This window comes from Lipophrys pholis (assembly GCF_963383615.2).
Source record: "Lipophrys pholis genome assembly, chromosome: 16".
Classification (NCBI taxonomy): Eukaryota; Metazoa; Chordata; class Actinopteri; order Blenniiformes; family Blenniidae; genus Lipophrys; species Lipophrys pholis.
This window is the reverse complement of record NC_137634.1, coordinates 10,878,360-10,889,823: the sequence shown is the minus strand read 5'-3', so window position 1 is coordinate 10,889,823 and position 11,464 is coordinate 10,878,360. Positions and strand designations below refer to the sequence as shown.

Genomic DNA, 11,464 nt, shown 5'->3' with positions numbered 1-11,464 from the left:
GTCACAGGCCTCTGCTGGACGAGCCCTGCCTGACTGCAGCCAGAGAGGAATAAAACAACGTTGTTTGTACCCACAATAGTAATCAACAACCTCATGTTTCATTCACGTGGAAGTAAATTGCACATTTTTTTCCAACACAAGCCAGGTATTGCCTGCCTGACAGAAACACAGTATAGCCACAACTTCACAAATCAGTCCCCTCAAGACTCTCAGTCGTCGTCATGGTTGGAAAGCTGCTCTGATGTTGACCCTGGTCTGACTGCTCTCTTTTCTTAAAGCTACTTCTGCCAGTCTCTCCCTGCTTTGTTTAAAAGTGCAATTTGTTGCAGGTACTGTAGATGTGGTGTAATGGTGGATATTTTGGCTGCTTTTACTCTGCCATTCTTCTGAAACCACTAAGTTTAGAAATAGCTGAACTCGAGTTTGTGACTTTGGCCATTTGTGTTGAGTGCAAGGACAGAGGGAGTGCCGGGAGGTTGGACGAGCTGTCCATCCGGTTATTTCCTCCAGTGCGGATGAAATGACTGCACAAACTTGTTTCTGAGTTGCTACTGCCACGAGTACAAGTTTACTTTAGCATTTATTTGAAATCTGATGTATTGAAATCTGTTGACGTGTTCAGAGAAACAGAACAAAGCATACTGGCATTTCTTACGTTCACCACTGCTGGTAAATCAGAAAAGTAACTTTTGCGTAAAAGATGAAAAAGTTCACTTTCTTTCATCTTGGAACTCCCCCTGATTTTGTCATTTAAGGATTTTAAGATTGTTAGAATAATGGATGTTGGCTCTGCGCTCACTCAGTTTTTATGAAGTGACATTGGAAAAGCATAAAACTGCAAAAAATAAAAGTGCTGGATATCATTTTTATGTACAAATGTAAATAAATGTATGGAAGCGATTTAATATGGTACAAAAATGTGGCCTACTGAAAGTTTATCTTTAGTATTTATTCACTTCAATGTGTTGATGCTAAAAATCAGTTATTCAGAAAAAAAAATCCCAATTCTCTTTTTTGGAATGAGAAAGGAATGAAGTTAGAAGACAAGACATTATCATAAAGAGCTAAAACAGAAGAATGTGTAGAATGAACTATGCAATTGAATTACATGACAGCATTGGTCGTGATAGATATAGAAATAGATATGAATATAGATGAATAGAATTAAATTAAAAACACACTTTAGAGCCTTGTCTCTGTCAGACTGAATTACAGGAAATATTTCCTTAAGTCTCCATCTGTACTGAAATCCATGACCTCCCTCTTTGGGCCTCTGATAAACCCTGTGATGTCTGTGGCACATTGCAGATTTCCCAGGAAATCCCTTCCTCTCCGGGTGGCTGATAGAAACTCTCGCTCGCAGCTCGCTGGTGAATTTGGAACAGTCTCTATGTTCGATTACATGCTGACGTCACCAGGGAGCGCTGAGCCCCGCGCCGCAGTCAGTCCTGAGATGAATGCACAATATTTAAATCTGGACTACCTGGGTCTCTCACTCCACCCTGTGGGCGCACCATGTCAGCACAATCACACAGAGGAGGGGAGAGCGGCTGAACAGGAAGAAAAAACTTAAAGGGATGAACTATTTGACACATGTCTTTTATATTATTCTTAAAGTGTATTGACAGATCTGGGCATGTTGTGAGCAAGTTTAAAGCTCGGTGCACAAATGTTAAAGAGCTGTGGAAAATGCTCAAAAGGAATGTGTTTAGGTTGCTCCAGGATCGGGCTGGTCAGTATGTTTGATTTTGCACAAGTTTCATACTTTTTTCACTCAATCTGGGCAGTTCTCGGGGAGGGGACTCGCAGTCGTCTCCGAACTATGTAACTGTTTGAAACAGTAAACAACAAACATGCTTTCCTAGCCTCCAGGCCACCACTCTCACTCTCTTGAAAAAAAAGATAAAGTGCTACTAGTTTCTTCTTTAATAATAGAAAAAAAAAAAAAAAAAAACGTACACACAAAGGGAAATTAGTATCCGGTGAACCTTTGGCTTCCAAACTTCTGACTACACTTGCAGACTGTTTTTTAAAGAACTCAGTGGGAAGGTTGTTCCAAACATCTCAGGGAATGAAGCAGAGACCCTCCGCGGATACAGACGTCATAAAAGCTTTTTTACTTCATCCTGTAACCCCAGACACATAGACCCCACCCTGTTGTGACAGAGGGCCGCATGTCGTTTTCACACTGAAAATAACTCTCGTTGACATTGGTTGTGTGTTGTGAGTTGTGTCATCTGGTGTCATCCAATTGGCAGAATACATTTAAAGTCAATAAACTGTTTTCTTTATTGGAGTACTTGACCGATAAGCAGTGTTTTACCCCAAACTGTTGAAATGTTCTACAGAAATATACACAGAAACATTTCATTTTGTTTACTTGTATCATTAACCGATCAGCCATGTCATTCATATGCTTAAAAATAGCGTCTTTCTTCAAATATCTTTCATTCAATGTTCAAGTGTTAAATTCTATTAAATAATTATGTATTTTCCGCATCAGTAAACATGAAAACATTTAGTCTTGATTTGAACTCTCAAGAGCTTTTTGAATTGCTTGCATAACAACAGTCAGGTTAATGCAGAATGCAGACGTGTGATGAGGCTGTTAAGCAACTAAAACAGCCTGAATGTAATATCCCGTAATTCTGATACAACTATATGATAAAGATTTTCAACATAATAAAATCTTCCTATATATTGTGCCCGTTTTGCTCACGGATGAAAAACTCTCCTCATTGTGAGGGCAAAAAAATCTGATACTCACTTTTTCGCAATGAAAACAATTAATGGCAACTTCTGCATTTAAGATATATAAGAACTGTTATTTTGAAAAATACATGTGCATGTCTAAATCAAGTTAATTAGATAAACTTGTGTTTGTCATCAGTATTTTTTATAATGTCAGGTTGAAATGTAGTCAAAATTCCTTTCTACCTCCCATCCTCTGTGAAATAAATGATTTATTGGTTTATGAAAATTTCCCACAAATGATTGTGGAATGTTCTGTGAGCCACCATGTCTGCAGTAGATGATACACTGGTGTTTCAGTTTATTGGTGCAATTTGACTGTGCACATAAAGAAAGAAAATGAGGCAAATAGTTTCACAACTATTAAAAAAAAACAGAAAATTAAGATGAAGAGTGTGCTGATGAATGACACTCACTACTGCCTGAAAGACTTCAGCACCTTGGACAGCACCAGCTGCAACACCCACAAGCTCCAACAGGAGGCGCAGCAGCCACACTGTGAACATGGTGGTTTGATGTGACAACGTTCCCTTTCAGTTTCTTCTGCTTTCTAGCGGAATATTTTGGTATGTCTTCGAAACTTTAATGCCACTAATATTACAGAACAGTTGGTTTTCTCAATAATTTACTTCCTTTTTTTTTTTTCAAATTTTCTTTTCCCTCAGGTTTCTAGTTGCGCGTTGAGTACAAACTTTACGGAGAGAGAGAGAGAGAGAGAGAGAGAGAGAGAGAGAGAGAGAGAGAGAGAGAGAGAGAGAGAGAGAGAGAGAGAGACTGTGTAGATTATGAATGATGCTGTGAGTGTTAAACATAAGGACGGTGTATAATAACTGGATCCTGACGCTGCGTCTAAACGTGACAGAAACAAAGTCATGCATGTTGCATTGGTATATAAAAACACAATAATCCCGGAGCTGCGGTCACATTTCATCGGGGGCAGCCCGACTATTAACGGGCTCCACCGACCCCCCCCCCCCCCCCCCCCACCCCCCCGCCCCCCTCCTCCCCTTCCACTCCCCCCCCCCCCGCCTCAGCCACCGCGGCTCCGGTCTAATTGTATCGCGGCTCGGAGAGAGTGGCGGCGGACCGACGAGCCCCGGCGCGGTGTGTCCTGTCTGTCTGCCGTGAAGGTGTAGGACTGATGTCTCTGCCTGTCAGGAATCTGAAGTGTCTCTCGCCGGTCATGTGCCAGTGTAAGGTCATCTGCAGCAACCGGACGCTCTCCCTCATGTTCGGCTGCAAGGTAAGCCCGCCAGGTCGGCTCGCATCCGGATGCAGTTTGTAATTAAAACAATGGGGGGGGCGGGGGAGGCCTCTGTTTAGGAATCGTGGGTTTGCGTGTCAGATGTAATCGCTTTGCTTTCGTGTTTGGATGATTCGCTCATCTGGAGCGCTGCACAGCGCCTGTAGTGATTAGTCCGGTGATCACACTCACCTCTCCGACTCCCTCCCTTCTTCAGGTAACTGATTATTACAACATATTACCGTCACACCACTGCCTGCTTTGGAAGATTCGTGCTCATTGGTGGCCGTTTTCCACGGACAGAGAACACGCTGCTCCATCATCCCTGGCCAGCACGTCTGTGCTTGGTTTCCCTTCCTTTGCCATTAATGTTCATTGAATGAAACGCTGTGTGATTCCTCATCCTGACCGTCGGGCTTAACCGTGCAGTGCACAGGTTTACATTTACACTTTCCAGTACCAACAAAGCAAACTGAATGTGATGCTTTTGACCTTGGGAAATGCACTTTATTCCTACAGGCCACTTACACGTAATTCATCATCAGAGAAACCGCACACTGCGAAAGAGGTTCAGTGCCAGCTTGGATTGAGGTAACACGAAGCTGTTTTTCCTGTAGCCTATAGGCCTCCTGATGTAGCAGGACCGTGCAGTTGTTGTCAGCTTATCAAGGGAAAACAGCCTGTTTTGTTAAGCTGTGCGTTTGCAGCATGGTTTTGATCTCTGTTTTGTTTTTATGTGTTGTGTTCATCTACAGAGACTCATTCATTCGCTGCTTGTCCATCACACCTCCTCTTCCCCTCTCCTCCTCCTCCTCCTCCTCCTCCTCCTCCTCCTCTTCCTCCTCCCCCTCCTCCTCCTCCTCCAAGCTTCAGGTGTTTCCAGTATGGCAGCCAGCTCAGAGTTTCCCTCCACATGGCACTCTAGTCTGTTCGCTTTATGAAGCCAAATCTGACGACGCTGGTCAGCTCGGGCCAGGAATTGTCCCTGCTCTTGCCAACAATAATGTGTACATGTGTACAGAGCTCCACTTAATTTGTTTGTAGATCCAACCTCGACATTTTGATTTGTGTTCAGTTGCATTGCTGAAGTCTAACTCACGTCCGGCAATTCACCAGTTGCGTATCGCTTGACATAAATAGCCGGGTATTTTTGGAATATTAACTGTGATTATTTGAGTATTCTGTCTGCAGAGACACATTTCCATATTTGTTACATGCCGCTGGTAAAATGAATGTGGGTGTTTGCTTTCTGCGCTCCTGAAAGAGGGGTCCTGCTGCGCTCACTCTTCAGTATTACTAGCACAGTTAATCCCACGTGTCCTCATGCATCACTCCCTCCTGGCTCATATCTTCGGAGAAATTGCATCTTCCTGGTGGAGAACACATCAAAAATAATGCCGTCGTAGAGTCAAGTTCCCTCAACAGTCATCACGGCCAACCGGCGAAATGTAACCCCCACAGCAAACATTTACACTGTAATAAGAGGAGATTTCAAATGGGATTAAGGGCTCAATTAAAATGAATTGTACTTGGTTTAAACAGCTCGGGCTCGTAAGGAACAGGGTGCGCATGATCTCCAACACGTTTCGTAGAGAAAACAGCTGTGTGATGATATTGTTAATTGTGTCGAGGATGTTGTCTCCTTCAAGACATTGTTCAGGCCTTTATACCTGGTCTGTACACACTGTGTACAGTCGCCATCTAACAGCTTGTTTTCACTCACTGGTTGTCTCAGAGGGGCTTTTTCTAAGTGCTACTTAATTAGAATCTTTGGGAAGTACAACAATATGCTTTCACCAGTCCTCCGTACTCCGTGGGTTTCTCCACACTTTCAGCTTTTGCTCTCTTTCTTACTCTTTGACATGAACTTATATTTTACAGTGGCTATAGATCACATCCCGAGGTACTCTACCAGGGTTAATCTTTTGGATACCCTTTGTTCCTAAACAAAGCCCATAATGTCATTTTCAATTCAGGACCTTGATTAAAAAGTTCTTTATACACATTCATCCGTGATCACACTCCTTTATACGGAATACTCATTGATAGTGTCACAACATTTAATCAAGACGGCCTGTCTCCCTTTTCAGCGCTTGGTTATTTGTACTACGTGACGTAAGCCGGCGAAAAGGATGGCGTTTTAATGGAAACTGAGTAATGATGTAATGAATGATTTACGACTCCGGGATCAGTGTGTGCCTTCATCTCAGTATCAAGATCGATAATCACCTCACCCCGAGAATTGATCTTCAGATGTCTTTACTGGAAAATGGGACAGGGAAACGACCTGCTGTCACTCATTACCAGTCAACCAATCATATGATCGAGAGGAGCAAAGTTTTAAAACATCAGAAAGTGATATGAAGAAGAGGCGGGTTGCATTGCTGATGTGTGTGTGTGAGTGTGTTCACAGCCTCTGTACATTTCACATCCTGCCTTTCTATCTCGGCATACGTTCATCTCCTCCTATGGTTTAAGCCAATGTCATCCTGCCGTTTGTGCTGTCTTCTTTTATTATTAGCAAATGCGAGCCTCGGCTCTGACGGTAACTCAAGAGATATGCAACAGTAACAATGTGAAGTGGAGAACGTTTACTAATGTTCTGTTCAGGTCTCAGAGTGAACCATTCAGAGTGGCCTCCACCTCGCTAACTCGCTCTCCTCTGCTTATCTGCCATCAAATACTGCACCCAGTGTTATATGAGCAACGGATGCGCACCCTGTAGGAGTAAATGGCACATTCACAGCACGAACACTGAGCAGAAATGGCCCTTACAGTATCTATCTTTCAGGGGTGTGCAAGAGAAGAAAAAAGAAATACCAGGCTAAACAGCGACCTATGACAAGGAGCCGCTCAGAAAAGTAAACAGTGTCTGTACTAATGACATGATGGTGCAGAACATATGGCTTTTCGGCAAGAGACTCCAGACTTAATTTAACTCCACTGTTCACCCTTGCCAACATGGTCTGTCACAAATGTCAAAGCCAGCAAAATGAAATCTTCATATTACTGTGGGTTGGCGTGCCGTCTTACAGGCCTGCCACCAAAAACCTGGAGATAAGTATATCAAAGCTGCTGAAGTGGAGGTGGAACACAATATTCAGTAGTGTGTCGCTGTCAGTTCATAGATACTTCACTCTGATAAGTCTGTTCTTCAATGCCAGACGCTGAATACACTCAAATAGCTCTTTTCATTAAGCTTTGATTGTTAAAGTATAACAGGTTGTCCTCCCACACTTTGAAATTTGAAAACACCTGAAGAAAATCTTGATATCACAATAATTAACCTGCAACTATTTTCCTATAATGAATTCCTTCACGTGCCCGTCATTTGGAAACATCATCAGATCGCACCAGCATGAAATTATGGAAAAAAATACTCTCTCCTGTCAACAAAACTAGAGATAAAACGACGACAACAAGTCTGCTGAAGTTTTGCACCAAGGTGGTAGAACTTATCCTCCGTGCAACCTTGTGAAGAATCACAAACAGATATCTAATACGATCCTGCTTTTCCATCACAGCGCTCCAGTAAATGGTCTCAATAATCCAACACTTTTTTTTATTTTTTTGGCATCATAATCGGAGCCCAATTTTGAAGCTCATTAAATGAAACTGAATCAGAGAATTGTATCATTTGAGGCTCATATTGCATTACTGCATTATTCACTAGACATTTTGGTGAAACATCTGCAAAAACGTGAAAATATAAATAAAAAAACTTACATCATTTTGAGGGAAACGGATACGAAATCAAGATGGCTTGAACATAATAATCACAAAAATGCAGCAAAATCTGGTAGGGGCTGATGTATACTTAAAGGAAAACTAACTCAGCATCTGGCATACATATGCATCAATAACCGTTAAGATGTAATTTATTCCTCAGCCTCAGCCACAGTTACTTCCCCTCCAGGACATGGATGTTCATAGAAGGTAAAACACATAAATAAGCAAGACAGCATTTCTGTCCAAAGTCCAGATTTCACCACATTTATCAGTTTATCAGTTTATACGCTTAAACTTAGAGCTGTTAAGTCAGTCATTCAGATTTGGAGGCTTTGTGTATTATTAGGTTTAATCCTGACAAAGAAGCCCGCATCTGTGCTCTGTTTTCGTGAGCAAAGCTAATGATTATAGACAAAATGACAATAACCGCTGCTGCTATGATTCATCCTCTGAAGCTGTTGCGCGTCCTTGTAGTTCTGTGTGGAGGGGAAAATAGCCTCCGCCACGTTTTTGATTGTGTCTGTGGACAAAGGGTTAATGCAACAATCTCCCACTACATGAGCAACATACATAAGAATGTATGGACTCAGCATAAAAATGGTGTGCGCATGCTTCGGAGCACGGAGGGGGAGGGGAGGATGTGTTCACCGCTGCTGGGCTTTGTGTAAGGTCGCACCTAACCTGCAAATTGGAGAAATTATTAGACGTTGTTTTTCTTCATTTAGACTACTGGACTATTGTTTGGCAAAGCTGCTTGTGAAACCGAGTGCTTATTTGCATCTTACCTTTTACTAACAAAACCTACATGTGTTATTACATCATGTTGCATTCATGGAAAACCCACATAAACAATCACGCAGACCCCTCAAGGTAGAAGTAATTCATGGTTGAATGTCAGATTTCCAGGCTGCACACTGGTATAGTGGTTCGCTTTTTCACCTCTATATTCTGCAGGTTCCTTCAACACTCCAAAACACACTCTGGAGGTTAATTGGTATCTCTGAATTGCAGCTGTAAATGTGAGTGTGTGTCTGTTTGTTTGCCTCGCGATGGACTGGTGGCCTGTTCAGGATGTGTATCTTTCACCCATAGTCAGCTGGAATCACTCAGTGAAGCTGAATCGAAAACATTTCAGATGGAAATTAATAGATGCTAAACTTTTTAATCATATAGTTTGGATGCGCTTACAAAAAAAAAAAAAGATTGCTTTCTTGTCTTAGTTCGATGTGAGTGATATAAAATATCTTTATATTGTCTTCAACTGCTGGAACTGCTGATCTTATGGTTTTTGCACTCATTTGACATTTTCCATAAATCTGTATTGTACTTCCATTAAATACTGATATGAAAATAATTTTTCGATAAAATAAATAATAGTGTAGAACATCAGCGACTTCGGCTGATGCCTCATCCGCTGACGTGGAAGTGAGGAGGCTTACAACCATGTACCAGGGGGGCGATCAAGTGTTGCTTCCTTATGGGGCATCCATCTTTTTATAAAGCCTGGGGTTATGAAGCCAACCCTGCAAGCCCATTGTTCTAATAATACGACAAACTCCTCTCACTGGAACAAATATGTTACATAAACATACACTTTGTACTTCAGTTGTTGCTGCTTTTGTTCCACTACAAGGCTCAAATATTCACCTGTATTATTTAGCTCACTCACATATTGAAAAGCCGCAGCGGAGGGAAGATTAACATTTGATACTTCAGATTGGAAGAGGTGATGCTTCCCTGAATGTGAACTATTAAATCTGTTCATATTCTATATTTATCTAATGGTCTCTGTCACACAAGTGGGCTGAGTATTGCCAGCTCATAAAAGTGTTTCTTATCTCACAAATGAGCGTGACGTTGCAGTGAAAACAGATTCGAGATAGACTAAACAACAACCCCACCCCCACCCCCACCCCCACCACGACCACCACCACCTCCACCCCTCCTCTACCCATCATCTGCAGAAGCACAGCCAAGCACCCACTATGACACCATTTACTGTATCTATGAGTCTGATCTGATTATTAAATCTGAAGATGATGCATCCGTGTGGGTCTCATCGATGATGAATCGTCCCACAGAAACGAGACTCGGAATCTCATTAAGACTAGATAAACATAAATTAACAAGCAAATATTTGGAAGCAAAATGTAAGAAAGAAGACACAGTGCAGTTGTAAAAAAGAGAGGGGGGAAAAAAGTTTTTTTTTTTTATTGTTTATGATATATTTTTATATTTCACTCTAGTATAACAAGACTGCTGGTTCTGAAGGGAACCCAACAGCACTTTAGGGATTTTCTCTTTTTTTTTTTTTTTTTTAAAGGAGATCCAAGGTTGGTTGGAATAGAATGTAGCGTCAAATCACACACAGCTGAGACAATTTTTAAATTTTATTTGTTACGATCAAAGTTTGAATCAGATATTGCATGAAGTTGTGCCGGGCAGAGCGGGCACCTTAAATGATCTCCCTGTGGACGACGTACAGGTGCAAGCCGAGGTGCTTCTCAATATTAAGCACATTCCCCTCTACAGCCTTGTTCACATTCAGCAGGCGCTCGCACAGCGCTACTGTACACCACAACACACACAGACAGTTCCTGCTGAGCTCCATTTATAAATCCCACATGAAGAAATACATCCCATGACTTTATATCATTTAGCACGTACGGAAAAAAGCTTCTTTTTTTTGTTCCCACACTTTTTTGTTTGCTGGTTGATGTTCTCCACTGAAAAGAGATTAAGTGAGTACAACCAACAGCTGTCTTGAATTTGGGTGAGGATGAATCTAGAGCGTCTCCATTGGGGTTTAAGACACTCTTCTTTCTTGTATCTCCACTTTTGGATTTACACTTCATGGATTCTCGCATTAACATGCTGCCTGGTGCAGCTTTAAGCGCTCTGCCCCTCGGTAAATATAAAGTCTGTTGTTATTGTTGAAGCGTAGATAGCTACAGGATACCAACACTTGTCAAAGTGTTGTGCTGAAACACCTTGGAGAATAGTCTGAAGTTATCATTGGCAGTAGATGAGTGAAAACCCAGTCCTCTGAGGCTTACATATACATGAAAAAAAAACAAAAAAAAACAGTTGCACTGGTAGGTGTTGGCTGGCAACCGAAGCTGTGATAATGCAAATGAGATGAAAGCTGCGTTTGAGGTTTGGTGCTTGTGAAGACACTTGTGAGTGAAAATCAACTGAGAAGGCAACAATGACTGTATTTTGACGGATAGTGGTGAGGAAGAGAAAGTTCAGATGACCATCGGAGACGGTTACTGTCCGCTGGTGGTCGCTCCGTCGACGCAACGATGAGCGGCGAAGCCGTGCGGGGAATGTGTCATTCTGCTCACATGGCGTCAGTCTGAGTTTAAAGATAGTCAAAGTATTCAGCTCTAGTGTGGGTGGTTTAGAGGCTCTGGTGGGTTGGTGTGAGGGTTTGTTCACCAACATCCAGCCGGCGCGCGGCCTACATACAGCATGTGTAGGGAACTATGTAATTCATTTCTGCAGCGTTGCTGATGGATGATCACATGCTAAAGCCTGGGCCACTGTTCCAACAACATATACCGAAGGCTTCCAATACCAAAAATACATCATGATGGATCCTCTATAATCCTGTCCAATTATGGAAGCATTCTTCCTTCACACACAAACATATTACCCTATCCATTATAATATTGTAATTCTGTAATACTGATGTTATTAAGTGATATTGGCCATTCTGTGTTGGCGCCTCGGGGCTTT

General features: G+C 42.1%; 1 protein-coding gene across 1 annotated transcript in view; it reads left to right on the top strand.

The window, feature by feature from the left end:
- Window positions 1-3,892: 3,892 nt before the first annotated feature.
- The window catches only part of dlg4a (discs, large homolog 4a), a gene marked incomplete at both ends in the record, with an annotated part of 44,487 nt that continues 36,915 nt past the window's right edge, over window positions 3,893-11,464 (top strand). The window contains one exon of the mRNA XM_080483717.1: window positions 3,893-3,994. Within this exon, the coding sequence (XP_080339843.1) occupies window positions 3,893-3,994 (102 nt within the window). The remainder of the gene's footprint in view (window positions 3,995-11,464) is intronic.